At 39.4% G+C, this 13,902-nt stretch overlaps 1 protein-coding gene across 9 annotated transcripts in view; it reads right to left on the minus strand.

Annotated features, from left to right (window-relative positions):
• The window catches only part of FOXN3 (forkhead box N3), a 208,150-nt gene that overhangs the window by 14,808 nt on the left and 179,440 nt on the right, over window positions 1–13,902 (minus strand). For all 9 annotated transcript variants that reach the window (XM_064658947.1, XM_064658945.1, XM_064658948.1 and 6 more), the window contains one exon: window positions 2,723–2,831. In XM_064658947.1, the coding sequence (XP_064515017.1) occupies window positions 2,723–2,831 (109 nt within the window). The remainder of the gene's footprint in view (window positions 1–2,722; window positions 2,832–13,902) is intronic.

The following is a 13,902-nucleotide window of genomic DNA, read 5'->3' on the forward strand; positions in this document are numbered from 1 at the left end:
CTTTTTGTTACTCTGTTTTGGCATTAATGACACTGCACAACAGGACAACATACTGCGAGTTATATGCTCCAGTTTGGGGGACAACAAAACCAAAGAACATTAAGATATTGAGGAAATAAACACAAAATTAAATAAACAGCTCAGACAGCAAGGAAGCGCCAACAGAAGACCAGCACCATATAGACGTGCCCTATATGAATGATGAGAACTACCTTCTTTAAGTGGCTTTAGGCCTTTCATTTACAACACCAAAGGAACTCTTCTCAAGAAAATACACGCTTGAGTAAAAACTTCTTAGAAAGAAGCTGTCAGGCTTCTCAATATATAGCCAGAGGCACACAATTTCTGCAGAACTGTAACTGTACCACCGCCCATTCCTGCCCAGACCTCCCTCCTGGTGAAAGCTAGAAGAGGAAATCAACCTTCCTGCACTTAAACAGGTCTGAAAACATCCCCTGCCAGCCTGACTGGAGCATCGTCCTCTATGCAGGAATGACAGCTCAATCTGAGCAGTACTCCCACTCTTAACTGCAAAAGAAGGCTGCATGGATGCTGTGGTAAATTCCCCCTGTTGCACATTATAAGCAGAAGTTATTCTCATGAGATGCCATGAAAACTCAGCATGACAGGTCCTATTTAGCCCTGTGTATCTGAGGAGAGGGATAGGCACCGAGAAACAATGTCATTTTTACAGTAACTGATAACAGAAATATCTAGTTTTGAGAGGACCAGATGATGTTCTAAGAGGCATTGTGAATCCAGATTGATCTTCTTCCTAAAGAAATTCTGAATATTATTATTCCTGAGGGAAACAAGGCAAAACTGTCTGTACAACTCTGTTGTAGAGTCCCCCAACTTCTCAAAAGCTTCCAAGCCTCTTGTCTGTGCCAAACCCTGCCTTTCAAGAATTAAAAGAGGGGATATTGCAGGAGCCTTTAAACATGAGCAGACATCATGCACACTAGGAATATATTCATAGCAAGCTATTTCTAATACTGCCTAAGGCTGGAGAACAAAAAGAATTAGAAATGTCTGCATTAACTAATTATAAATTATTTTCTTCGAGACAGAGCAAAAAGAACATAAGCAAGGGAGGGGTAAAATCCCTAATTTCCCAAGTCTATGTTAACAGGTAAAGATCCTGTTCTCTACTTGCTGGAAAAAAACATAAGAAATAGTCCTCTGAAAACACATAAAATTTAACTATATACAGATTTACAGCACAGCAATTTGAGGATGCCTATACAGAATTAAGTTTTCAAGTGGCCTGGAAGTAAAACAGTTCTATCTCCTCCTTGAGTCAACCCTGATTATGAAACAGGGTCTAAGCAGGAAATGCAGATAAACTCTACATAGAATATTCAGACCACTATGTCCTCCATTTAGCTTGGACAACCTCATAAAAATGATATATAATTAATGACCCAGAAGTCCCACAGCTCTGCAATCCCCACTGGAGCAGAATACAAGTCCTGGGTAAAGCCAGTGGCAAAGCTGATGCAGAGGCTGACCTCCGCTGCCAGCAAGGCCTGGCTGCGGTAAAGCCAGATGGAGGGAACTCCACAGAATTCTGGAGGATGACCCTTGGGGTTGTATCCCTTCAGCGTAGCAAATGTGAAAAACAGCTGAAAAAGTTGCCCATCAAAAAATATGGATTTTATTTCAATTAGTGTCTTCCCCTCTACGCATTTTAAGCATCAAGAGTACACGAATGTCACAGGCTCTCTCTGTCTCTCTTTCCATTTATTGAAATACTGCACCCAAAGGGCTAGACACTGATTCTGAAAAGGGATAAAAAATTAAAGAGTAACTGAGTATAAAACCCCAAGTAAATAATAATGAAATAAGAGCTTTCAAGATACTTTATTTCACTGCCTTGCAGCCGTTTCCTGAGAAAAGAGGATGTAATTGGAAGAGCCCAGCAAAGCAGGGTCAGCACTAATTATGAAACCCCACCCAGAATAACCCACTGCCTGAGCTGAAATAGCTTTTGCAGATACTGAGAGTTCTGAAAGAGAAGGGCACTGGCAGAACACTTGACCAAATTCATCTCTATTGTTACTGACTGAAAATGGAGCTACACCTGAGGCAAATTGTTCTTCCACCAATAAACCAGTACTGCTTTAAGCAAGCAAACCACGGAACCACAGTTCTTACGGCCATCACTAGATGTCTCTTACTGCCCTGCTTCCTGAGATAATTGAGTATCTTAAACAACATTTTACCCTTGAATGTTTCAGTATAACCTTGAAATAAAACTTTAGTGAAAGAAATACCCTCACAAAGACCCAAGTTAATAACAACATGCTAGCTATGTGCTCTGATATCTTTCAGGGTTTGCTTTAATATTATCAATATTCTTCTCTCTGGTATTTAATCCAGGAAAAGATCTTTAAGAAAAAGGGGTGGGGGAGCAGCAGGAAAAAGCTTCTGCACTTAGAAAAACAGGCCACAGTAGGAGGTTCTCACTATAAACTGTCTGTAATTTGCTAGTGAAAATAAAACTGCTTTTTACAAACCAGTGTGCAACACATATATGCCATGACTATGTTGCAAAGAATGATAACCCAAGAATTTTAGGTGGCAGAGTTTTATTTCATTTAGAACCTCAGAAGTATTAGCAAGCAGCAAAGTATCTGTTGACCAGAGCTCACATATACTTTTACACTTTCTGCAAAATACTAATTTATTTCATATGGATCCCCCAATGAACCACTCTTACCTTACTGCGACAGCCATGCTTCCTATAGGGTTGATTGGCAATGGCCTGGCTCCAGGAAATATTCCTCTACTCAGTACTCGAGCTCCATTTTGTATCACTCCCGAAGGAACTAAAAACAAAACACAAAACATTTTTTCTTTGAAAAGAAATGTTAGAAAATTATGGGAGCACAACATGGAACTTAAGCTTTTCAATGTACTGAAAAATCATTAGAGAGGCTTGTGCACTGCTTACCTTGGACATCTCAGCCTCAACTCTTCTGAGTGCCATGCTACTTCCAATGCTACTTTCACAGCAACCAATGAAAACATGACTTGCGAAAGCCACTGCCTGACCTAATTGCTGCAGATCATTCCTTGTACAATTAAATCACTTCTGTTTTGTAATTACCATTCTGCTGGGAACGCATGTGCTTAGAGTCAAAATCATCTATGAGAACAGATTAAACTATTTTGTCTACAAAAAGAAACAATGATCCTTTACAGATAAACACAGCATAAGTACTTCATTGCAAGAATACAGTTCATAGCTTTTTATCATCCCAGTTTACTTTCTGAGCAGCAATCTCTTCGCCTCTGCCTCCTGCAAAATAAAATATTAACTACAAATATGTATTTACCAGGAAGGGAGAGAAGAGGCTAAAAAGACATTATGTCCATGCCACTAATTAGCCCCTCTCTCTGGCCATCAATAACCTCTGTCACCCAGCCTGGCAGTACAGGGATGGGTCACAGCCCAGCCTCTCCCATCCAACAAGGCATGCTGATGCCACTGACACTGAACTGTGTAGGTACTGGCCACTACAGATGAGAGATTTCACTGAGGCCTTTTAACTTGGCTGTGTATCAGAAACTGCATCTCTGGCCAAGATGATTTTAACCTGCAACACAGTACTTGTTTTCTACGTTATGCAGGCATATTTCTGTGTACTGCTCAGGCCAGGGCAGCCAGCCCTGCAGCTGAATGAACAGCAGAGAAGTACCACCAAGGCACCATCAAAGGAAGAGTTACCTTAGCAGGTCTCAGTATTTTCATCCTCCACTGTGAGATGCAGGACTACTGAATACAGTTCTTAGCCTAGGCACTTACCAGGGACTTACTTAGATGCAATGGCATTTGTTTGCACAGATGTTATGTCCCTTCAGGCTGGAGCAGTAACCTCCAACAGCCTGTACTCCAACTTGCATGTTTAACATCCGTAGCTAGCCAGTTTGGTCACTTTCTGTTTACTGCAAGTCATCATTCATACCATAACTTCCCGTAATGGGGAATGTCCAAAAAGAAAATGATGATCATTACTCTGGGTATATTATTTTTAAACACACAGATATTATATAAACACATACAAGATAAATGTAAACCTTATCACTTTATATACACCCACAGAATTTATTTTTAAACAAATTACAAGGAGACTAGAAAACTTATTCAGCGTAAGAGTCAACATATACACTTTACATGCCCATCTTCAAATACTCACACCCCAAAATATTAGTGTATTCTGAGGCAGAGGAATATTGGCTCAGAAGTATATTAGTTATAAGCTGCTGAGGCAGACTTCAACTTTGTATTAACACCAAGCCAGATCCACAACTCCCTTTCTGCTATCCTGGTGCTCACCTTACTTTACTCCAGGCCACACAGATTAGTTCTGGGAAAATAATTTTCTTTCTCCTGCTTGTGAGAGTACATCACTTCCCTGAACAAATCCTATCCCTGTGTTACACCCATCCTTCTAAGCACCTCTGAAGAACAGATCATTTATATTTAAGTGCTTAAGTACAGTCTCAAATGGCTAAAATTACAGAACCTACTTTATAACAACTTGGGTCAGCTTTCAATGACCAAAATAATTTTAAAATTGCATTTTGCTATTTATGCTTCACTACTTTGTACACTTTTCCCTCCAGCACTAGTTCATGAGAAATTGATAAAATTTTTCACTCAGGGGACACTATGATGCTTTCAATGCTCCGGTGTTTGGGTTTGTAGATACTGTAGAGCAATGTTATATTGCTAAAAACTTCCAAAATCTGAATTAATTATTATTTGTTTCAACAGCACGACCTTGAGATGGTCGAAACACCAGTGTCATGAAAGAAAAGCAGCCTGCTCAAGGATATGGCTAATCTAAAATGCACAGATAACAGCTAAATTCAAAGCAACAGATAAACATGCTAAATACCAAAAGATCAATAAAAAGACATAATTTTCAATGGGCATAGTTTTTCCAACAAGCTTTTAAGAGGGACAGATTTTATACTGCACTACACAGTATGGTTTCTCTACATTTTATAAAGTCCCATTAAAAGAAATGAACCAAGAGTTTTGACAAAGATTTTGACCAAGAAAGATCTGGGACTTTTCTCTTTACTATGATACAAACCACAGAGTTTTATATTGAAATGAAATACTTATGCAAACGCACAGAATCATGTGTCAGTTAGCTATGGATATTATCTAAATATACACACTGTAAAACTTCAAAGCAAACATACTCTAAGTTCTACTGCAAAAAGAGAGCAACAGGCTCCTTGATGCCCAAACTCTTCTTTCCATGGTTACCATATAATTATCCTGGTCTGCTGGCAGAGTTAGCTGATGCTTATTTTAATCTTTTTCTTCTCCTATCCTCTCCTTCTGCCTTATTGACAAATCCCATTGCTTCTTCAAAAAATCCTGTTTGCTTCCTCCTCAATTCTATAGTCTCCTGTCTTTCCTTCTTTACCTTCCCTGAGTTGCCTTTTTTCCTGCACTCCTATATATATATGCATATGTATATATATATTTTTATATACATATATATATGAAATACACTTCCAAGTCTCACAACTTAGACCCTCTATACATTGACATCCTCACTGGAACCCATACTCCATGTTCCTTGACTCTTTGCAGCTTTCTAAGTCACGGTGTGCTACCCAGGAAACACTCTCTTCAAAGGCTTCACATTTAAAACATTCCCACCTCAACACACACACACACTCCACATATTCCCTTCAAGGATTAACAAATGTTTGAAAATAGAGAAAACATGGAAATTTGCTTGTCCTCTGAAAATATCCCCAAAGAGACAACTTGGTATTTTCTTCTGCCTATGAAATTCCTTTCACTGATGTCTGGTCTGTGCCACATGCCACCACTCACTGAAAGGCTTCGATAGACTATTTAGGGCAGAAGAGGCCTTAACTATGATTCTGGGATTCTAACTTTTCTTCGAAGTACACCACAGCTCTGTGTGCTGAAATCATATCTAAGAATTCAGTAACTATTTCAGCTTACAATAGCATTGTTATTGCCACAGATTTTTGGTTTTGTTTCCCCAAACTCTCTGAATTATGATGCAGCAATACCACTACTACATCACTCAGACAAAGAGAAAGGTGGTATGCAATGGATCACTGAAGGAGGACACTGGACAATGCAGTGTATCCTTTCAGTAAGTATCTAGAACCATAAAGAAAACAGCACCAAACATCCCAACTTGCTAGTACATTAGTTTCCATAGCATTTTAAACCTAAAATGAAAAGCAGAATCAAAATAATTCAATGGTAAAAGGTATGAATTTCTAGTTACCCACATAACCAATGTGCCACTGTAAGACCGATCTTTCTTGCTCGTGCATCTCTACTTACAACATTTAAAGCATCAATACTCATCCTTCTCAAAAATAACAATTACTGAATTGTAAACTACTAATACATGGTCCCTAACACCCACACACTTTTCCTGCCTTTGTACAGGCTGCATGAAGATGGCTACTTATATCCAATTATTTCTACATCTTTGTGCTTTTGAAGGGTTGTGGATTATTTACTGGAAATTACCTGGTGCTTTTATTCCAAAGATATATTTACGCCTTACAAGCTTTAATTACGTTTCAAATGCATACTTCGAGGTGAGGTATTTATATTTTAGATTGAAGATTCAAAGTGTAGAGGCAAGATAATTTACTCCAAGCCATTTCATCAATCACTGCCATCCTGGACTAACACCTTACATTCCAGACCTCTCTCTTCTAATGCTTCTTTAACCAACAGTACAGGCAGGTTACATGGTTCCTAATGCTTAGGCTGAAGTGTGAAATGTAATTTACACCTTTTCTGTGCAAGTGGCGAGAGCCGTTTATGTCTGAGATACTCAGCTCAAGAAAACAATGCAAAAAGACCTGTGCGTCTCTTTGATGAAGGTTTCCTCTTTCACAAAATGTTCCTAGTGAAATATAAAGAGTCTGAAACAACAAAATCGTTATTCACCTTTCAACTCTCATCACTGCTATGTTCTCATTCTGCTCTCAGGAAACTATCCCAGGAAACACTTCCACTGGACTAGAGTTAAACTGTGTACAGAGAATATGCTGCATGAATGGAAAGATGATTTTTGGATCTTATGCTGCTTATGTCAAATATCAAGACTGCATCTCTGAAATTCTCCAAGGGGAAAAATCTGTCTTTTGTAGCAAACATTCATACTATAGTTTAAGAGAAAATAAAGTGAATGATGTCCAAGAGAACATATCATAATCTGAATCCATGAAGACACTCTGTTCAGCCAGTGTTAAAAGGATCCAACAAAAGCCCCTCAAAAATCCAATGTTGTTTTGTAGCCTGTACTTGGGCCCTGTAGGTGTAAAATAAGTAGATGGCCATATGATCACTCTGTAGTCAGAGCAGGACTGTCTTAATCCAGAGCACGGTCTTGAGTGCACATTAGCCGAGTAGAATATCCCAAACTATGGACTTCTTTCATCACATCCCTCAACAGACTGCATCCATAATCTCTTATTTGCAAGTGTGTGTGCAGGTGAAGCAAGCTTCCCCACTCCAGCTGAGACAACCACCTCATCCAGGACCTTCACAACAATCAAAACCATGTCAGACTGTGTCCTTCCCTGAAGATTTGATCGTTAATGGAAAAGAACTCGGGAATTGGATTTTAGGGGTCTCAAACTATGACAAGGAGGAAATACTCAATGGATAGAGTCACCAGACACACTGACACCCCAACAGCTCAATAAAAAAGGAAACTAACTTCTTGGTTAAATGTTGGCACATGGAAGTTAAATATCAGCACTGAGTGAGATTTGCTGTCAAGGAAATGAAGAAGAAAGGGGTAACAAACATAACATGTTCTTTGTGTTATCTGGGAAACAAGCATACACTTCATTAAAATGTCCAGCTCAAGGTAGGCAATACTTAGTAAGGAAGACTGAATAGTATTTATTGAAAATGAACTTTAAAGAAGTGGAATATGGGAGTGTGAAAGTATCTTGTAGGGATAGACTGATTCTTTGCTTCTTTTGTCATCATGTGGAACATGCATTTATCTCAGGGCTCCCTTCCCTGACCCATCTTTTGTAGCACAGATGAAATTATTACAGACAAGAGGTACTGAATTTCTGCTAAAATGTGTCAGCTTCATGTATTTTCTGCCAAGCTTTCTTCCAGTATAGAGTTTAGCAGAGTACTTTATCTCAGGCTACAAGAACTGAAAATCGGAACTTGCTGATGATGTATAATTGATGGGACATTAGAAGTTGCCAAAAGCAAATGTTATCTGCCAAATGAGTAACTTTATTCACTTCAACTATCTTATCCCAGGCATAAATTTGATGCCATCTGCCTAACTTCTATTTTACTGCTCAAGAACAATTTTAAAGCTCTTAAATTTCATAGTCTGTAGTCCTTAAAAACTGTCAATCTAGGATACATCCAAAAAGCCATTTATTCTAAACAAAAATTTGAGGTGGGGGACAGAAATGTATCCTGATAATCCTATCACACTCATATCTTGTCCAAGAGTATTACAAGGACTAGGGAGAAAGAAGTAGAAAGTATTTCATAAAAGTTTTCTTTCCAATTCTATTCCATCACTTCAATGACTTAATACATTAACACCAAAGTAAAAAAAAACCAACAAAACCCCACCAACTAAAATCCAGCAACTGGAATGGGAAAGTTTGAACCTTATGAAAATGTATTTTCCTAGTTTTTGTTTTAAAATGAAATTGTCAACAAAAACAGCTTTATGAGACCTTTTACTGACAATGATTTATCATTTTCTGATACTAAAAGTTAGATTGGAAGCTGTCTACTAAGTTATAATAAGTGACTTGTTCACAAGCAGTATAAACAACATTAGAGTTTTCAAGCTTCATATTGATGCCTTAAGCCCCTAATGTTTTTTATTTTTCTAATATTTGTAAGACTTGTTTTATAAGTAGATTTTAAAAGCAGCAAACCCCCCCCTCCTTTGTCCCTTGTCCCTTTCTCTCTAGCACCCTTGTTTACATATTCCTTAACCCTCTTACCCCATTCTTTGCTCCCTATATCAATCCTACTCCTGAATATAGCAGAAATGTTTAGTCTTTTGTCAAGGCAAGGCCTAGATTGTTGGCAGAACAGCATATCAGGGCCTAAACCACAGAATACGGTCAAGAATTAGGTAACTATGTACCCTTTGTGCTCTGATGAAGAGGAAGGTGGGATGAACAGGGGGTCCCAAAATGCACCCCAGACCCATTTTCAAGGGGTGGACCCGGGGCGGACCAGAGTAAAGGCCACAGGGTGGACACATCTGGGATTGGATGGATGGTATTATAAAATGTAACATCTCAGGCACGGCCAGGGCGCGCGTCTTGTAACATCTTAGCCTTGGCAAAATAAACCCTTTCTTATCTCACCCCTAATTAACTGCTCTGGAGATTTTTTCAGCACATAAATTCCAAGGCAACAATACACAATAAAAACGTCCCAAGAAAACAGCATGATCTATTTTATCCTATTTGAAGAATTTCTGACTGTCATTAAGGCAATTTTATCTTGGTCTTGATTTCTGTATATGTACCTTCCACATATACAATCCATTTGCATTAGCTTAAACAGAAAATTTCATTGGGGTAAAATTTTAGTGGTATAGTGGAAAAGTATTAGTAGATCTCTTTAGGGAATTCTTCTCCTACCAAATTTAAAATATATGTATCTAGTCTGGGTTTTAAATGCTTTCAGACAAAGATTATTAAAGATTTCCAAACCATAGAGAGAACCAGTTTCACCCTTGGAAAACCTGCTTTTTTAGAAGCACCAAGCAAAACTCCATGCTCATATCTTCCCAAACATCTCCACCACAGCACTTCAGACTCCTATAAGGAACCACCCTCAAAACCAGTGTTGCAAAGTCTTCTGAAGGCCACCCCTTTCCAGCCACCCTGAATGAGTAGTGATGAGCAGTACTGAAACCAGAAGATGGATGTTCAGGACTCTCAGGTTCCTGGTTTCTACCCAAACTTTTCTGTGAGCAGTTTTATAGCTGTTTGCAGTATTAAACTTTAGCTTGAGAAATATACTTACATTTATGTGCAATTCACAAATTATACAGCAATGGGCAAAGGACTACACGTGAACTTGAAGCTATGTGTAATAGCAATGAGTAAGAAGCTTCTTGAATTAAATCAGTATTTCCAGGATAATCCCTATGACCACAGGACTGTTCACCAGCAGTAGCAGCAATACACTACTCGTCCTCACTTCTCCACTGGTCCTTCCTGAAGAGCAAGTGGCTCCAAGTTCAGAATGAGCTCACCAGTTAAGAAGGTGTTGCTACTTACATGCTTCCAGTGACTTGAATCTCAGGAATTTAAACACACTGCAAAATCACCAAAACCAATCTCCATTTTAATCATGGCAAAACACAATGGTTTGGCAAGACTGAATGATGTGCCCAGAATGCTACACTCTCTGGAATAGAGAATGCTATGCTGGAGTGACAGCTGGTAATATTTACTTTCAAGACATCGATAAGAACTGAAGTGTTGAAAATCTTTTGTACAAAAAAACAACTGTACAAAACTAACCTATGGACTTCACTAACTTAATACCCATGATTTCTAAATTAAGCCCTACCATTTGTTCCCCATCCCTTTTTCCTCTGTCCTCTCTGTGAATTAGATTCCCATCAGGGAAACAGGTCCAGAAACGTGATGCAACTTGCCCAAGATGGCGCAGACAGTACCCAGTCCCCTGCAGGTCAAGATACAGTTTTTAATGCAAATCACATATTTTGGAATTAATATTCACGAACAGGCTACTAAGAAAAATCCAAACTATTTGTAACTTATGATTTCTTCTGCTACTGAAGAAAGCAGATGTTCCAGCTGCTGTTTCTTTTTAAACATAATTTAACTATACAAAACCTGATCAAACACAAGGACTTCAATAAACTGAGGCAAAAGAAGTATTAAATCTATGTTCTTACACGCCCTTCCTTAGCATATCACAGTATCTTTCACGCTTTAGCTCCTGGTTCCAGCTGGATTGCATGTTTCAGTAGAAACCTATACACAGCTGGCTACTTTGAACTGCCTTTAGTTACAATATAGAAGCATTTGGTCTGTGAATATACTGCAAAGTGTTAATAATTTAGAAATTGATTTCTGATGTTAACACTTTAACTATAATTGTATAATTCCTATCCTTTAGCAGCAAAGTGAACAATCAATTTCATGAGTCTATAAAGTAAAACCCACACAAACACAAAATAATCCTAATAACAGTGTTTTACTCTTTTATTCTGCCTTTTTGGTTTTTTGAATGAAAACTAAAGCATGATGGAACTGGGCTAAATGGTAAGCAATGTTTGTCAGACAACATTTCAAGATTTCATATAAAAGAAAAAGTAAAGCTAATTAATCAATCTGTTACAAAGCAGGAATAGTTTACACTGGATTTTCTCATGCCACTGAGATGGGATTCCTTTATGACAGACTATATTAAAAGAATAAATTTCAATAAGATTTTGAATAATTGCTGTAGCTAACTTCAACCTAAAGATGCTTTTAGCACTCACATTGCCTAGTTGAACATTGATTTTTATGCCACTTGAAAAGCAAGATGTCTTCAAAGATAAAAGCCAATACATGTAACCATCCACAGAAAATGAATCCAGACTCTCACAATCTGCTTTGGAGGTTATCCACTTGTCACAACAATGGTTAAACGTTGGTAGAATAGGCAAAGGTCTTAATTGACCAGTTTTAAACTTCTTGAGTCACAGAGTTGTTATAAGGTGAAATGGCCTCAGGTTCTGCCTCCATCTGACTCTTTGCTGTGCCAGTAAGTGGCATATTTGGAGTCAGACTCGGACCGAAAGAATGTTTTCTGTCAAGTATTAACACCTGTGGCCAAACAGCAAACTAGGTTCTTCCCTTTTCAAATCTTGTCTTCAGAGGATGGGGCATTTTGCACCCCTTATGCACATACTTGACACCACAGTCTGATACCAGCAACAGAACTCTCAGTCTTCAAGGGATCAAACAGTACTTAAGTGAGACCCAACTGGAATTCATAGGACAGGCTGATTTACTTCCTCAAGGTATCCACTCACCACCACCCCCCCAAATATTTCTCCTTTGTAATTTAAAAGACCTCTGAGGTTACAATAAAAACTTCTGCCCTTTCCTCCTGGCAATTCTACCAACATCTGGAAGGATTCATGAACTTCTGAGCAGACCCTGCATTTGAGTTTAAGGACACAGAGAAGGGCCTCATTACTTGTGGACATCAAGAAAGGAGAAATGTGAATGAGGAGCCATCTTTTTGCTTTCATCTCCCTCTCACTTTTGACATTCTGACACAAGAGCCCACTGGGAAGGTGACAAGGGGATAGAGATTTGCCAACCTTCAAACTATGAAGTCTGTGAAATGTACTGAACACACTGCAGATTTAGGCCAACCTGGTGCCTAAAGAGACCGCAGAGAGAAAGACTCCAGGCCAATTTAGTGTATTAGATAAGATAAAAAGAGCGGGTCCTTTAATAAGGCCTCAGGCCCAGGAGAATACACATGATGTGTGCTGTACAATTGCATCAGCTGCTCGTAGGACATGTCGAGGAGCTGATCCAGGTCAATCCTATGGTAGGTAAATTTACGGAAGGCTTTTTTCTTCTTCTGCTCCACCTCCACCATCTTTTCTGGGTTCTCTCTATATTCCCCAAATGCAGCCTTCTATTGTTGTAACTCAACCAGAGAAAAAGGAACTTTTATCGAAGTGTAGAAGTCTCCAAATCACTTCCACTGCAATGCTGGCAAACATGTGCATGTGATAAAAATCTGCAGTGTGCTTAGTACATGTTTAGTACTATGTATCTCCTCCTTTTCTTGTCTGCAATCTTCTCCCATTCTCCAGTTCCTCCAGGAGTTCACATTACTCAGTGTTTTCCCCATCCTTTTCCATGCACATACTGCTTTATGTCCCCTTCCCTCTCTCACATGCCCTTTTACCCCTGCACTTTCATTCTACACCAACTCCTTTCCCTCTTTTCTCTGCCCCACAAATCTGGCTTCTTTAAATCTGGGATCCTTTGGAAGATGTCTCATTTTATTCTTCCCACTAAGTCCAAGGGTAACCCCCTCTCCCAATAAAATCTTTCCTTTTTCCTACCTACCCAAAGAGGGGATTGGTCGCCCTTTTACCACGCGCAGTACCTGAAGGCTGTTTAGGAGAGGACAAGGACCATTCTTCTCCTTCCAGAACAGAGAGTTAACTTGGTACATCATGCACTACTGAGAGAAGCTTCTCAAAAGGCATTCCTCTGGCAGGGTCACTAGGCAGGCTGACTGTATCTTTCCTCAGCTGCATGGGAAATGCTTTGATGGTAATTGACTCTCTTCCCCAGGCAGAGTATCAAAGTGCGAATCATGGCTTCCCCTGGAATTTGGATTTGGTTGCCTAGGCTAGAACAATAGCAGTGATGCTAGACAGGCTTGATAATGGCTTCTATTTTAACTTCTGCCTTTATTTTTTACAGCTGCCTGTCACTTGGCATTACCACCGTAGTTGCTGACCAGCGATGTGTTTGTTTTCTTGTACTGCCTGTTTCTGTGCGCTGTATTCCACTATGGATTCCTTTAATACCTTCACTGCTAACTCTGTGGGGCAGGATGATTCCTGCAGTATTTGCACAGTTCAGTACAGCGGGGGCCAAGGCCCCTTCAGTGCTCTGCTAATACGCAGCACCAAACCCCTAGGTCTGGTCATAGAAGAGGGAGGACAGTATTGGCAGGAAATGAGACCTCTCTTTGCTCCCTGTAGCTGCTACTGCCTTGCATCAGTCAGAGCAGAAAAAAAGCAAAACAGGCAGGATGCGTGCAAGGAAGGAGCTGAAACAGTGCCCAAGTGAATG

The sequence above is a fragment of the Pseudopipra pipra genome, chromosome 6 (genome assembly GCF_036250125.1).
Source record: "Pseudopipra pipra isolate bDixPip1 chromosome 6, bDixPip1.hap1, whole genome shotgun sequence".
In the NCBI taxonomy this organism is placed as follows: Eukaryota; Metazoa; Chordata; class Aves; order Passeriformes; family Pipridae; genus Pseudopipra; species Pseudopipra pipra.